Source organism: Cololabis saira, chromosome 15 (assembly GCF_033807715.1).
Source record: "Cololabis saira isolate AMF1-May2022 chromosome 15, fColSai1.1, whole genome shotgun sequence".
In the NCBI taxonomy this organism is placed as follows: Eukaryota; Metazoa; Chordata; class Actinopteri; order Beloniformes; family Belonidae; genus Cololabis; species Cololabis saira.
The window spans coordinates 24632641-24649628 of record NC_084601.1 but is presented as its reverse complement, the minus strand read 5'-3'; the positions used below and the strand labels follow the sequence as shown (position 1 = coordinate 24649628).

The following is a 16988-nucleotide window of genomic DNA, read 5'->3' as shown; positions in this document are numbered from 1 at the left end:
CATATTTCCCTGGTCTTCTGATGCCGCTGCATCCTGACTCGCTCTGTAGCGTCTTTTTCTTCTAAAGCCCGCAGTGCAGGAGTGTTTGAGAAAACATAGTTATGGGTCGTTGTTGTCGCTCTTTTTTCTTCTGGGCAAAAAGATTCTTATAAACCGACATGCCACCATGGATTATATCTGAGAACTGTAATGAACGATTCATCAAAGGGTCCCGTTCTTGAGCTGCTGCTGAAGCTCATTGGCCGTTTTCAGCATTGTTGCTAAGCAACCAATGTTATTGATACAGGAAGTGAAGAAGCGGGGAGATTATTTAGCCAATCAGAATGCAGAACACGATGCACAATGCAAATCTGTGAAGCAGCGAGACGTGAGAGGTGAACCACATTATAGTGAGGGATTACTGTACCGTATTCGGATCAGTACATGTCTGCACTGTAACGACGGCCCGGTACCAAAACGCTTCGGTACCAATGGTTGTACCGTTACACCCCTATGAGAGGCTAGCATATGTGGGGGGGGTGAGGGTGGAGGGCCAGCACAAGCAGCCCAAGTGGGTGCATGCAGCCCAACCCACAGGTGTCATGGGGGGGCATCTTGTTAGCACTTGTTTTGTGTCGCGCCGACTTTCCACCTGCCTTAAAGTCTCTGGTTCATCTCCATGACGACTCCAAACACACGAATTTGTCGTCAATTTCCTCCAAGCCGAACTTCCAACTTCTCCAAGGTCTTTTCCTTCCTGCCAATGAGTTCAAAGACCGCAGCTAGCCTGCCATTCTGTTCAAGAATCCCAGGCTAGCTGCAGTTTTGTTCACACAGCGTCTGAGTCTGAGTGTTGACAGCACGACACATGCATCTCACGGCTCAAACCGAATACCGGCCAGTGTTTTCCGATTTGGTCAATAGGCCAGGTAACCGCCAGCTCCAAAAGACAGAATTCCTGTTATCAGAAATCTAATTATGTAGACATAGGGATGCCCCGATACTGATACTGGAATCGGTATCGGGGCCGATACTGCTCTCATATACTCGTACTTGTACTCGCAAAAATTCTCCGATACCACTTCATTGTTGTTGTAGTTACTGATCAGTGACTCTAGGGGGAGATGTTGAGCTGCAGTCAGCGTGGTGATGAGAAGAGAGTGATACCCATGAGTGAGACTGGCAGCGCCGTTTCAGGCAAGATAGCGACAATTAATGCAGCGGGATGTCAGCAGTGTGGACATATTTCAAAATAAGGGACGATGACAGAAGCAAGGCAGACTGCAAGCTACGTGCTACTAAGGTGTCAAGAGGAGAAAAGGAGAATACGTTGTTTAATACCAGCAACTTGATAAAACATCTCAAGATGCATCATAAAGCTGAGTATACGGAGTTTGCTCATACTACTGCAAGAACACAGCAGTCAACATTAGCTCAGGTTCTGCAAAAGCGACAGACAATGGCAAGAGACGACCCACGGGCCGTTAAAATAACGGAGGCTCTAACCCGTTTTATAGCGCTGGATGACCAGCCACTGTCAGTTGCAGAAGACGAAGGATTTCTCTTCTCGACGCCGCAATATGATGTTTCATTGATATGTTATATGTTGCCAGTGTGGAGACTTTTTATTTACACAGAAAGATTATTTTTTGTTTAAAGTGGTTTATCTTTGTTTTTGTCCTCCAATTCATTACATTTTTCATTGCATTTTTAGCCTAGTTATTTTTGTGGTAGAAATATCGTATCAGTACTCGGTATCGGCAAGGACACAAATTAAAATACTCGTACTCGGTGTGAAAAAAATGGTATTGATCGGGGCATCCCTAACACGTCCATCGTGTGTCCAGTAGCAAATGTCCCGTCGGGGCAGGAGGGCTCCCCTCTGGACGGTCTTCTCGTCCAGAACAATGGTCAGTTGCGTAGAGAGAGCAGCTCTCCAGGATTGGAAAATTTGGAGGATATGCAGAGACATATGTTAACAAGACAGAGAGCAGCAGCAGGGCGGATGGGGGGGGTTTCGCTGACGGGGGACGCTTCTTCTGCCCATGAAAGTAGACAGATTTCTGCATGTATCTGTGTCCTAACCAAACTTTCCTGTTTTTCCAAACTCTCGTCATGGTGATCCGTGTTTGCTCGCCGCCGACCAGCTTCACGATGGCTGAGGAGAACAAAGACCCGGTTCCCTCGGTGGGGAGCCTCTCAGAGGGCCAGCAGATGTCCTACTCCAAGATGGAGCCCAAGACTCTGGGGGTGAGCAGGAAGAGCCCACATATCCACACTCTGCTCCCTGAACCAGCAGAAGAACAGTTATTTATGTACAGATAGAGAAAAAGTATGTGAACCCCTCACAGTTGACAAGGTCTCTACAGTGATATTAAAATGTGATCTGATCTTCATCTGGGTCACATAACAAGACAAACACAACATGTTACAGATGAAAACATCCATCAAACCTTCTCGGTACGGGAGGATTGGTTAGCGAGCACTTCCTTTACCAGAACCACTTCTTCTGTCTCCGTCATGATACTTCCTCCACCGTGCTTCACCGCTGGGATGATGTTGGTGTCATGGGATTTTGAACCCATTCATGGCATGTCCGGTGTGAGCGGCTTTCTGGAGATCCTTGCACAGCATCTCTGTGGACCCCGAGTGGGTTGTTCCTCTGAAGCTGTTCTTACTTCTGTCTTCATCCGGTGGACGGACAACCTGACATCATCCTGGAGGAGGTTCGGGTAATCTTGGAGTTCGCTGCTCCTCCATGAAGGCAAACTGGCCCCAACCGTGATGCTCCCACCACTGTGCTTCACTGTTGGGATGTTCACAGTTACTGTTATTGGCACCCAGATCACATTTTTATGGTAAATGAATGCAGAAAAAACAGGTAACTTCAAGGGGTTCACACACACATATATATATATATATATATATATATATATATATTTATATATTTTATTGTGTTTGAGACTCTTAAATGTATGGATTCCTTGTGCATCTTCAAAAGAGTTTCAATATGTGCAAACAAGAATGTTTTTAAAGGTTAAAAGAAGGCTCATATGTTTGTAGTACATTTCCATGGAAGAAAAACACACTGGACACCACATTAACTTGAAACCGACAAAGTAATAAGACATAATAATTTACTGGAAGCTCATGTTGAGGAATTTATCAAACCAGTTCAGAAGTTGCTTTGTGGTTTTATGAGGTTTTATTGAGCCGGCGGTGAGCACGTCTACACAGACCAGGGGTCTGGTAGAAATGCTGACCTCGAGTGACGTTGTAACCAGATTCTTATACAAGGGGTTTAACAACAAAATGCAGGAATACACGAATCAGGCGAGAGACAAAAAGTAATTTACAGTCGGATGTGAATCGGGCCAAATGTCATTATCAGACATTTGGCATGACTGTCACAGACCTCCAAATCACCCCATAGGGTGCTCTCTTGATTAAAGTCTGTTTGAACCAACTTCCAGGTGTTGGGATCTGCCCGGGGGGTAGGAAGTTGGGTAGGAAGTTGGAGCTACCTCAAAAGGTCTTGAGTCCAGTTCAAAGCCCTGCAGGAGGTAGGACTGGGGCAACCTGCCCCTGCAGGGGGGCCAAGCTGTCACAATTCTTTATCACTCACTTGTGTTTAAATTGTGCTTCAATTGGTCTGGACAAGTGAGTGGGTTCTCCAAAGAAAAGATGTGAAATAAAAGGACCCTTAAACTAAAGTGTATCACTGAGTGAGGACATCCTTCCTGGACGTGGACACAAGAGGACAACTGATGACAAACTGAAGAGACGGATAATCTCAAGACCATGGAGATGTTCTAAACACAAATGTGCTGTCCGTTACAGAACTGGTCTCAGTCGCAGGTCATAAGTCCTCCAACAGGATGTTGACCCAAAACACACAACTGAAACCTGGCAAGAACCAAACATTGGACTATTCTGAAGTGTCCCTCTATGAGTCCGGTTCCAAATCCTGTTGGACATCTGTGGAAACATCTGGAACCTGCAGCCTGGAGAAGAACCCTTCAGCCCTGGGACATCTGGAGACGTCTACAGGTGGACAAGTATCCATGAGGACCAGAACACCTGTCTACAGGTGGAGACGTTTGTCCATGAGAACCAGAACACCTGTCTACAGGTGGAGACGTTTGTCCATGAGGACCAGAACACCTGTCTGCAGGTGCACTAGTCTCACTGAGAGTCGTCACTGCGTTGAAGTGATCGACCCAAAAGGTTGGAAACTAAATAGTAAGTTGGGGGTCCATCATTTTATAATCAACCTCCTGATGGGGATTAATAAAGTATTTGGACTGAATCTAACAGGATTTTGTTCAGGAAAGCTGCATTTTGTTTTGTTGAGTCTGTTTTTATTTATTATCCTTTTTGTCAGTTTGGAGTTATTTCACTGACTATTGTGGGTTTTTATTTACGGATGGGTGTGATCAAAACCATGGCGGATGGAGTTTAACGCTCTGTTCCGGTCACCTGTTCACCTTCTCTTCAAACTCCTCCGCAGGCGATCCAGATCGTGATCGGAGCGCTGATCCTCTGTCTGAGCGCATCGGTGCTCAACGTCCACGAGGTCCACTTCACCGGAGACGTGGCCCTCTTCCTGGTGGTCGTCATACAGGTCAGTCAGTCGTAGTCGTGTTAGCATCTGTTGATTGTAGCTCCCTGATGTCTTTATTCCACTCTGCTTCTCTTCATTTTCTTGCTCATCTACTTCTTTAATATGGTGAATTATCGTTTTAGACACTAAAACAAGGTAAATGTATGTTGTTGTGTTGCACAAAAAACCCTTTGCACAAAATACTCAGTTGTCGGGGGGCAAAGAAAGGCCTCATTCTGAAGGGGTTTTTTTCAGTTTGGGCTCTCTATGATGTCATAAAGGGATCTGCAGTCATCTTGGGAGCGACGCCCTTCAGAAGTAAAGAAACGACATCATAAGCTCGGAGTTGAGAAGAGGCTTGTGTTAGAAGCGTGTAACAGCTGGTTCTGGTTCTGCTTAGCTAGGTGAGCGTCAGGGCTTGAAACCCGGCGGTTGTAGCGACCTCCAGGAACGCCTTTCAGGACCACCCAGGTGGGGTCAGTAAAGAGTTTTAAACTGTTTCAACTCCTACCTCAAAGAGCAAAGAGCGGGCAAACATGGAGGTGCTGATGCTTTTATCTCCTGTCGTATTGATTATTGTAACGCCCTGCTTTCTGGTTTTCCTAAAAAGAGCATTTCTAGTCTCCAATTATTACAAAACTCAGCTGCACATGTGCTGATGAAGACCAGAAGTTTCTCTTATTAGTTTTTAAATCCATTATTATTATTAAGTTTTATGTTTTATGTAAGCGTTGTATTTTTTATTTGTATGAAAAGTGCTTAACAAATAAAGATTGATTTGATTTGATTTGATTTGATTTGATTTGATCAACAGGCCGTTCTCGGCGGTGGTCACATCACTCCCGTCACCTGTTATCAGTAATTTCTGCACGTCTGCTGCATAGCAGATAAACGTTGGCGCTACCAAACATTATCACTGCCTTGATAGCAACCGAGACGGCGGTATGAATCTAGTGAATGTTTCCCCTCTTGTTTGATTCTGCAGCCTTAAGAAGCATAGAAGCCTTAGAAGAATAGAATAAAATAGAATAGAATACAATACAATACAATACAATACTTTATTGTCACTATTCATGGGTACAGTGAGATTAAAAGCAGCATCACCTTTCCAGTGCAAGACAGTGCAAACAGACGGATTCATGTCGTGTTCTTGGTTAGCGCTTCGTTGTTCTTGTCCCGTCCCCTCCACCACCCCTCTACTACAGAAAGTACTGGGAACCCCCATAAACTGTATAAACAGACCCTCTGTGACACCGGAAAGAAATCACTGGGAGGAGGAGTCTCACGTGAACGGATGAACTTCTAAACGTTTCACATGAGCCGTTGAAAGCAAACGAAAACAAGGATTAACACTTTTGATCCCAGTTACAGCAAATCTAGAAAGTACAGTGTTGATAACATGTTTATCCGTTAAAAGAAGTGTGTCTGTACATGTTGATGAGCTCTAGCTCCGCCCATTGTCAAGTCTCCAGGAATTTAACCAATCAGAAATCACTTGAGTCAAACTTCCTCATTTCAGGCAGAGATGATGGTTTTGATCCCTGATCTTTGTTGTTCTCAAATGATAACATGTTTTTGGCGTCGCAGAAGGTGCAAAGGTGATGATGTTCCTGACTGTCTTTGTTTAGTTTTTTTTTGAGTGCTTGGACTTACTCGTTTTACTTTTTACTGCACCAGGTTACCCTGTCCGGTTCAGTGTTGGTGCACAGCGGCAGGAAACCCAGTCTGTTTTGGGTGAGTCCGCCTCCTACAACATATATATACAACATGTATATATATATATATGTATATATATATATATATATATATATATATATATATATATATATATATATATATATATATAATGTGTAAGGGATAATGCCAGACAAGGTGTACATTATCAGAAATATATGGTTTGCTTCCACAAAGTCCATATATTTATGTTAATGGACACCTCGAAGGGCATTATACCGCTTAACATACAAAAACATAAATATTAAATCAGTTATTCATGCTTTAATGTGTTTTCAGTTGAAATCATTAGTTTTATAACAAGCCGCGGCTGAGCGGACTATTTAATCTCTCGTCTTTAGCCGTTTTTTAACAAGCCATAACTCAGTTTCCTTGGTAACGGGAGATATTCTAGTCCGCTCAGCTCCGCTCGGCTATTTTCTTTTCTCTCCTCTTCTGCATCCCAGTCATCAAAATTGTTAAATTCACCAAATAAATTAAAGAAATTACAAAATCCCTCATGTTGCCGTCCTGCGGTAGCCGGCTCTTCTTCTCTGAATCTCCGTTGCCGTGGTTACCACCTGGCAGTTGATCCAGCGCAATGATATTAAAGATATCAGGCAATTTGACCACACTTCTCTAGGTTTTCTAGGTGGAGGTTATAAGTGATAACCTACACCTGCCAGCCAATCAGAATCCAGTATTCACACAGACGGTGGTATAAATATATATATACTGTATAGCAAGCAAATAGCAAGATTATTTAGTATAATTGGTTTGTCTAAGTTCACAGAAGAAGCTCCTGGTAGCACTTTGCCTTCCAGCTTCACAGTGAAATTAAATTACTCTTGACAACAAAGTTTTACTGGAACACATCACTGAGATATCCAGTATAAGGATGAGATCATGCTGAGGGTGTTGGAGCTTCTTGACTGGTTCATTCCTGTGGTTGGTCGGTGTGATGACGATGACATGAACGCTGCCGTTGTTGCCTGCAGGTGAAGTGTGTCCTGGTGCTGCATCTCATCAGCGCTGCGTTCGCCACCGCTGCTCTGGGCATCATGTCCAAGCACCTGCCCTACCGCCAGGACTCCTACCACTGCGAGCACTGCCGGCGCCTGGAGCTGCATGCCGTGGTACGTCCTCAACAGCACTCAGGGGGAGGGGAGGCTCTTTGACAGCCTTACCCATTGGAAATTAAATTGGAGAAGCATTCAAAGTCTGTCCTGCTGTGAACGGCAGCATGTTTCTGGGGCTCTGAGGCGGGTTGCTAGGACACATTTCTACTATCTGTAAACGTTCCCCTTCAGTTCTGTACATCACAAACATTTCAAAAGTACATTTGAGACTTGAAAGCGTTTTTGCCTCCTGAAATTTGCCCTCCGCATTGGTGGTCTTTGACAGACGCGAGTCTTGCCTGGTGCAAGACTGAAACAATGTTGGCAGGACAAACATATCCTGGAAGTGTGAAGGAGAGAAACCCTCTCACAGTTGGAGCGTAGCTCGAGCTAGCTCTCCGACCCGCTGGAGCTACGCTGGAGGGAACATCGATGAAGGACCAGACGTGTTCTGGGCCGGAACTGTTCTAAACCATAAACCTGCAGACAGCTGTCGTGCTTCTGCAGGCGGTTCTTCAAACCGTAGTACCGCCCAAGCATTGTCAAGCGCCATAGTTCTGAGCCGTTCAAACGGGTTCATCCGCAGTAAAGACGATGAACCCGCTGAACCCTGGCGTTCAATACCCCGCGGGTGGGAATACACGCTCTGGGGAAATGCCCCGGGGTAATAGACTGGCGAGACAGTTCAGGGGGCCGTCAGAGGGGCCGGGCAGACGGGCGTTCTCGGGACCTTGGCTTGGGCGCAGGCAGAGTCCTAGGGGCCGGCTTTGGGGGACACAGAATCCGAGGGGCCGGCTTCAGCGGACACCGGCTCCTTGGCAGGGGCCTGGGTGTCGGCTGAAGTGCGTCCGGGACCATCTCGGGAACAGAGAGGTGCGTCCAGGAACCCCACTGGAACAGGCTGGGGCTGCCGCCGCCGTTGTTGTTGTTTCCCCTGGGGCTGAGAACCCCTGGAAGGGGGGACTCCTCTTCCTCTACCTCCTGCCAACCAGGAATTGAGAGTTCTGCCTCCCGGAAGACATATTGCCAAAAGGCAAAACTTGATCAGATGCAGGAGACCAGAAGGTAGGAGTTGCCAAAAACAGTGATTTATTAGTCAAAACCAGAGGTGGAAAAAGTACAAAAATATTGTACTTAAGTAAAAGTACAAATTTTCTGCTTGAAATTACTTAAGTAAAAGTAAAAAGTACCCATTAAGAAAAGTACCTAAGTAAAAGTATAAAAGTACCTCAACTTAAATATAATAAAGTACCAAAAGTACATGGTGTACTTAAGTACAAAAGTAAAAAGTACAAAGTACAAAGTACAAAATTCAAAGTACAAAATTATTTTCAAAAGGATTGCAAAGAAATGAAGAATACAAGTATTTGCTTACAACTCTAAATAATGGTGATATTATTATTTAGCGTTTGTTTCCATTACCCCATTTTAATTTCTCCCTTTGCTCATCACTGCTGCTGTACCCCATTGGCCCCGCTGACAGGTTCACCCCCAGCCTGTAGTATGCAGTGACAACATTAAGCAACCCCAGCTGATAAAGGATGAGACTTTTGAACTTTTAAATGCCAAAACCACCTTAGAAGGGGTGGATTCAAAGAATGGTGCGCATGGACACGCGTCGGCTGCCGCTCAAGGCTGATTTATGGTTCCGCGTTACACCAACGCAGGGCCCGTACCCTACGGCGAGGCTCTGCGTCGATTTAACGCAGAACCATAATTCAGGCTTCAGTCCTCATCGGTACTCAACGCGACGGCTGTTCCTCCGGCCTTCCGGCCCGCCTCTGCGGCGCAACTCTCCCGGGAGCTGCAGCTCCTTCTCGGTATATTCACGCGCCCCCCTTCCTTCCCGTCCGCCTCATGGTTCCGCGTTAAATCGACGCACACCTTACGCCGTAGGCTACGGCGTAAGGTGTGCGTCACCGCGTACCCTACGCCATAGCTCTGCGCCGGTGTAACGCAGAACCATAAATCAGCCCCCGCTGTGCTGTTCTTTAATTTGTAGCGAGTAACGACGTGTCCAATTTTAAATATAGCGGATTAAAAGTACGATTTTTTCCTTGAAAATGTAACGAAGTAAAAGTAAAAGTACAGAAAAATGAAAGTATCAATAAAAGTACAAATTCTCAAAAATCTTACTTAAGTACAATAACGAAGTACTTGTACTTCGTTACTTTACACCACTGGTCAAAACAAAACCAAAAGCGCTGCTGAACAGGATACGAAAACCAGAGCTTAAAACAAGAATAAAAAACTACAAAAACCTGAGCAGAAAACACGGAGGGAGGAAACAGTACGGACCAGCAGGGAGCAGAGGAAAGACAAGACAAGATATACACAAGGGTTAACGAGACACAGGAGCAGACGATCAGGGCCGATGGGAAACAGGAAGCTCAAACAAAAACTCAAACACAAAAACACAGGCTTCAAAATAAAACAGGAAGTAACAAACCGTGACAGCATAGAAGAAACAGAAGTCCAGTTGCCCGGTCTCGACCCGGCGAGACTTCCCTTACTCTGATCATATCTGTCCAAACATCCTCATTTCTGATGTCACTACCGGGTCGAGTACGGCCGGGGTTCAGACCAGGGTGGGAACAGCTCAAATTATGGGACCTCTGATGAGCTGATGCTAAATGACGGCAGCTCTGAAGTCTCTTCAGACCAGTTCAGTCGAGATCTTGTGAAGGATAATACATACAGTACATACATACACATTTGCAATGAAATACATTTGCAATTTGCAAAGAAACCATTAAAAGGGATTTGTAAAGAAAAAGAAGGGATGATTCTGCTGCTGGTTGAGCATGCGGGCTGGTTAGTCAGAGCCGTTGCTGACAGGACTGCACATTTGCTTCAGTGATATCACTAAAATCACTAGTTATACATTGTGAAACAGCAGACTTCCCTTTTCTCTGTCTTTACTGTCCACTGCAGCAACATTGTTTCAGAAAATGCACCGGGCTGATCGAGCAAAAGTGTAAAGTAAGTGACCAACTTGTTCAACTACTACCTTGGTCAAAACGGCTGTTTGTTTTGTTTTTGAGTGCATGTAGAAAACGGGCTGTTTTAATCCACATACAGTAAAGGATGAGCTGGGACGTTCACCTGTGTGTTTCTGAGGAATCATCTCATACAGGAAGGAAGTGGTTGTTCTCTGCTGACCTGTCCTGTTGGGTTTCCATGGTTACAGCTGTTGATCGACGGGATTCTGGGAACGCTGGTGATCTTCCTGGTTCTGGAGCTGTTGATCTGCATCACGGCCATGCTGTTTGGACTCAGCGTGCTGGCTGCCGGGGGGAAGCAGGTACGTCTGTCATTGAGCCCAAATTTCTTCAGAATCAGAAAGAAGTTTATTGCCAAGTAGTTTAACACAGACAAGGAATTTGTTGTGGTGATTGGTGCAATACAAAAGAACAAATAATGTTAAAAGAAAAAGTGTACAACATGTTGGTTTTAAAGTGCCAGAGTAATGAGTCTGTACAAAGGTGACCTGGGATGTGCGTTAATGTGACGCATAAGGTCAGAAGTGGGGTCTTTACACTAATGTGATGTACAGTGGGGTCGGGGGACAGTCTGTGGTAGACGGGGGGGAGGGGAGTCCGGGCCCTTGTTGACGAGGAAAAGCTTCTTGTTACTTTAAGATCACGTTGATGTGGAACTAGTCAGTAGATCTTCCTCCTTCGTTTCCTTGTGGCTGTTCCCTTCAGGGGTCCCAGCGAATCATCCGTCTCCTCCCAACCCCGTCCTCTGTTCACGACTCGTCCTCTGTCCACCATCATCCTCTGTTCACCATCTGTCCTCTGTTCACCATCTGTCCTCTGTTCACCATCGTCCTCTGTTCACCATCCGTCCTCATCCGTCCATCCTTTTTACAAAGTCCCCCACCATCCGTCTCCATCTGCATCCTGAATACCCAACTTACATCACTTCCTCCTGACCTCTGCTGCCTCCTCCACCATGTCCATTGAAGTCTGCTCCAATCACCACTCTCTCACCTCTCCATCACTCCATCTAACTCCCTCCAGAACCTCTTCTTCTCTTCTAACGTACCCCCCTGAGGAGCAGAACCACTGTCAACAGTGAACCTTCAGTTTCAGTATCAAACAGTATCAAGCTTCTACTAAAACAAGACAGAAAAAACTGTATTAGCACTTTTCCACTAGTACCTACTCAGCCCGACTCGACTCGACTCGGTTTTGCACTTTCCCACTTTTTAACTTGATGTTGAACACAAGCCACAGACCCAGCAGCACATATATTATCTCCTCCAGGTTCTACATCTTTAGTGTTGTTGTCTTCTTCATTTAGATCACACAATCAAATACGTCACAGCAGCTTCACTCCAACCTCCTACTTCTGTTCTAGACGCTGAATTGTTATGGAAAAGAAACCAGGCTGAGCTGAGTCGAGCCAAGCTGAGATGAGTAGAGCTGAGTAGGTACTAGTGGAAAAGTGGCATATGAGGCAGAAAGAGTCTGCTTTGTGATCATCCCCAACCAGCATCAGGATTCCCGCAGCAGCGGCGCCTGCGTCCACCTCAGTCGACTATGAATGTGTCATCCATTCTCGAAAAGAATCGTGGGTTTCGTACGTTGCGTTGATTGGTTGTCTCTGTCAAAAGTTGGGAGATATTCAACTTACACGTCGGCCGACCAAGCTGTGGTACACAGCCGGAACCTTGCCGAAGGAGGTGAAAGTGTTGGTGTTGGAGCCAATAATCTGGCTTTGGTGGCCACCTGGCTAGGGACTGGATGAGGGGAATTGGTCCGGCAGCTCTCGTTTCAGATGTCAGCCACATCTGAAACGAGGATGGATCAATGGATTTGATTACAGAGAATGTAAGTTAACATTATCATGGTAGCTAAGCTAAGCTAAGCTAAAAATGCTAGTTGTGATGAGAAAGGTGTTTATGAGTGACAGCTGCATTGCTGTATGTTGGGTCCAATATCCAGCTTGCATCCCTTCAGTTACTTGGTGTTTTAGGTGAAGTTGACTTCTCAGCTGGAGGGCTTTGGGGGCAGGTTTAGCTCGGCTGAAGCTGCCCCCATTAATTTAATCAAACTGAGCCATTTCAGGTTGTTCTGGAAGACTGGACGTACTGCTCACCAAACCTCTAATTGTTTCTTCTCCTGCAGACCACCGGCCATAGGCCCGTCTATCCTCAGAGCCGCCCCCCAGCTACTCCAGCGGTGCAGGCTGTGCCGGCCCCTCGAGCAGAAGCTGAACCCTCTCACGTACCAGAGGTACGGCTCCTTTCTAGCAGCAGACCTTCCAGATGTGAGGCCCCCCGGAGCCACTTCCTTCATTCTCTCTGTGGGTGTTGTCTGCAGGTGGCTGTCGTTGTGACGGAGCCTGATTCCGAGCAGATAGAGGAGATCTCCACCCCGATCACTGAACCTCAGGTGGAGCCGATAGAAGCTGTTCCGTAGCAGTCCTGAATCCAGCTTCGTTGCTCCCTGAAGAGTTGCATCCTCCCGACGAGGACGAGGAAACGCTGATGTCAACAAAGATAATCTGTTTCTTTCAGCCTTCTGATAGTTGTTGTGATTCAGACATGAAAAACTATGTAAAGCCCTTGGAACTAAGTGGTTTCCTGTATTAATTTGTCAAAAAATCAAAATCCGACATCACTCACTGTAAGTACAAAACTTTTAATGCATGGTTAAATCACTGCACAGCAGCAGAGAATCTGACGCGTTTCAACTTACAGCCGTCCTCAGCGATGAATGATTAAGTGGGTGTCTCCCATTTAACAGAAGCCAGCTGACTCTCATCGATTCTAAACCAATCAGAATAAAAACCATACATCAATCATGGAATAAGAAGTGCAATGCAATTGCGTCCGATTCTCTGCTGCTGTGCAGTGATTTAACCATGCATTAAAATGTTTCTACTTACAGTGAGTGCTGTTTGATTTTTTGACATGTTTTTTGGACTGGCACCCGGTGACATACTTTTGGTCTTTTTGAGTGAGCACGCCAAGTCTGCCGATTCCTGTATTAATTTACCATAAACTGTGATCTGGTCTTCATCTAAAGCCCCGTTTCCACTGAGCAGGTCGGTGCAGTCCGGGACGGTCCGGTCCGGTACAGTTCACAACGGTACGGGACGGTCCGGTCCGGTTCAGTGCAGTCTAGAACGGTCTACTCGTCTGAGGTGAGCGTTTCCACTGCAAGTCGGATCGCCGGGGCCCCTGTGGGCTGTAGACCAAACACCTAGCGTGCCATCATAGTAGTCCGAGGACAACAAAGAGAAGCTACCGTGGAGCAGGGGCACAAAGATGGTACAGTATGTTTCGGTTTAATGGGACGTTTATGATGGAAACACACAAAATACTGGACCAGACCGGACCGAACTGGACCGTACTGGACCGGACCGACCCGCTCAGTGGAAACAGGCCATAAGTGACCGCTAAAGACCCACACAATGTGTTTAAGTTGTAGGTAAATCCTTACACTAATTACTGTGCACACCTGAAGTCCAGTTAGAGAAATGAGTTTGAAGATGTGGTTTTAGTTCGGTCATGTACTAAAGTTAGAACCCCCTGTTTTTATCTTCTGTTATTCTTTTTGTGTAAAAGCATAATAACGTCATCTGATTGTAGTGAGTCTAAATTGGAGCGTAAAATCTCCGACAAACAACACCATGAACCTTTTTTTCACAAATTAAATCAAAACGTTGTGGAGTCGCAAAGCAGCCCCAGATCATCATCCTGCCACCTCCATGCCTGACACTGAGCTGTTTCTGCTGCTGTGTTTGGTTTCCTCCAGACCTGGTCGTGGACATTAAGACCAAACGTCTCCTCTCTGGTCTCATGTGTCCAGGGGACACTGATCCAGAGATCGGCGGGTTTGCTCAGATCCAGGTTTGTGGACCTCAGTCGGGCTTCCATGTTCTTTTAAGACATAAGAAGTTTCCTCCTGGAAACTCTTCCAAGCAAACCCAAACGGTTCCATCTTCTTCTAATAGCTCAGTCATGCACTTCAACATCTAACATGCTCATTGAGGCCTTGAAGGGTCTGAGAGGTGGCACCTGTGTTTTTCTGTATATCTCTGTGCATTGCAGACCTTGGGATACATTTCCTGGGACGTCGACTCCTGGGACGACTGACAAATGTCATGAATCTTTTCCACTTCTGAATAATCTTTCTCACAGTAAAACATTGAACTCCAAATAGTTTGGAAACGCTTTAACCCTTTCCAGGCTGCAGCAATAATTCTTCTCTAAGACCACTGTACTTCCCTGTTAGCATTGTGTTTTTACACACCTGAATGCTCCAGACCGGTAAAGTGTCAAATTCTGGTTTTGTACAGGTCTGCACACCTGCTGATGATCAAGGGCTGAAGATTAGCTGCAGTGTTTCTGCTTAAATCCTGTTGAAGAAGCAAGAGGGTACTTGGGATTGCCCAGATGTTTTGTTTTTTTTTGGGAGGGGGGGTCCCATTTTTTTGGCAGGGTGAAATGTTGATGCATCTGCCTGATAGTGTGACCTGCTACAATCATTACGTTTATTATGTTTTCACATGAAGACTGTGGGATTAAAAGCTCTACCTTCTGTACACGACCATATACTGGCTTCACTACTTGCGTGTTGTGTTGCAGTTTGCCAAATAGTCACGCTTTTGAACGTTTTGAGCTTCAGCTACACTTGATTTTATTGCATTGAAATGTAAACACTTGAACTGAGAGATGTAATAAGAATTACGTCATACGCATGGTTTACTTTTGTCCTTTGTTTTACGCATATGAGGTGTAAACACTTGTTATTCATGAGGCGTCAGACCACAGAACCACTGAATGTCACTTTTCAAACTCGTTAGTCATTTTAGCTGCAACCACAGGACGGCATGATTAACTGGAAATGAATGTGTAAACCTTGTAATCACAGTTAAAGTTCAACTTTGCTTCAAGGATTAAAGAGATAAAGACGAACTAAGAATACCAGTCATCATTTTGTCCAGTCACTGATGTTCTGGATTGTGTTGTACACAATTACATGTTTTACAGATCGAAACCCAGAAACCCAGAACATAAGAGACAACATCTGCTAAAGTTAATCTTAGGAGGAAACAAGCTTCTCATCCTTTCTTCTTTAAGTGGGACAGATTGATAGATCATCTTAAACCATTTAGGACTGGACGTTTTCATAAGATCTCCCTCTTCTTCTGCTTCTTTTACTCACAGCTTTTTCTTTTGGGGTTCATCAGTGAATCTTTCTCAGGTTCCAAATACAACTATAATATTTTCACCCATGAATGTTCCTTGATGTTGCCTTGGAAGAGGAAAGATGACAATATTTATCACTCTGAGAGGGAAATTGTGAAATAAAGAATATTGAAGCAGAATGGAGTAATGGAGGTATTAATGGATCCATGTGAAGGGAAGATGGTGGAGCTGACTCCAGCACCGGCGACGAGTCGAGGGAATTAAACACTAACAAAAAGAAAAGTGGGGAAGAGAACTTGGATTTGAGATGTCAGAGGAAGAAGGGCATCACGTGTGCAGGGTAAACCCTCCGACCACTAGCTCAAGAGTTCAGCTGGAGGAATATCAATCCATTCTTTGTAACCCCAAAGACAAAAAGGGAGGTGTGCCAGAGCAGAGGACGTGTTGGGGGTCATGTTGGTCCTGGGTTGTGATTTCAGAACAAATGTATTTAAAATGCATAGAAATCTCAGCTGGTTAATGGTAAGAGAAAAACTACTTTATTCTTTATTAATATTTGTAAGAAATGTATCCATATCAAAAACCCTGCAAGTTCTATACAAAAATTATGTTACAGTTCATAAAATCATAGCTACAGCACAAGACAAGCTCTCAGAGGTCATTTTTCACTGCAACTATGGTAAAAGAATGTCTGCATGGAACACACTTCCCAAACACTTTAAGCAAACTATTAACATGAAAGAATTAAATTGTTAGTAAAGAAACATCTCTTGAATAGATACATATAAAACGTATTTAATTATTATTACGGTAAATAAAAAATGTAGATAGTATATGGGTATGTGTACATATATATGTATAATATGTGTATATATATATATATATATATATATATATATATATATATATATATATATATATATATATATATATATATATATATATATATATATATATATATATATACACATATATATATACACATATATATATACACATATATAATCCATATATAGCAGCTCCTTCAGCCAAAGACTGCTCCACCCGCGCTGCAAGAAGGAACGCTACCGCAGGTCCTTCATCCCCACAGCCATCAGACTTTATAATAACAAACTGTAGCCACCTGAGTGCAATAACCTGTCTCTTTGAAAGTGCAATAACCTTTGCCTGCTAAATACCTCACCTATTTTTGCACATGTAAATATTATCCGTTTTTTTTTTAGTTTACTATTTTTTCTCTTGTACATTACTCATTTTTCTACATTTTATATTGCTCTTTTTTATTATTTAGCTATTTATTGGTTATTTCTATTTTAATTTTTTGTATAAACCGTTGAGCGTGTGTGTGTTTTGGCTACTGCACGATTGAATTTCTCCTCTGGGAGATCAATAAAGTCTTCTATTCTAT

General features: G+C 44.4%; 1 protein-coding gene across 1 annotated transcript in view; it reads left to right on the top strand.

Annotated features, from left to right (window-relative positions):
- The window catches only part of LOC133460812 (uncharacterized), a 15740-nt gene extending 4359 nt beyond the window's left edge, over positions 1–11381 (top strand). Inside the window, exons 2-8 of the mRNA XM_061741576.1 lie at positions 2127–2229; positions 4490–4603; positions 6260–6316; positions 7294–7431; positions 10348–10395; positions 10604–10717; positions 11121–11381. Of these exons, the coding sequence (XP_061597560.1) occupies positions 2134–2229; positions 4490–4603; positions 6260–6316; positions 7294–7431; positions 10348–10395; positions 10604–10717; positions 11121–11381 (828 nt within the window). The 5' untranslated portion in view covers positions 2127–2133. The remainder of the gene's footprint in view (positions 1–2126; positions 2230–4489; positions 4604–6259; positions 6317–7293; positions 7432–10347; positions 10396–10603; positions 10718–11120) is intronic.
- Positions 11382–16988: the final 5607 nt, after the last annotated feature.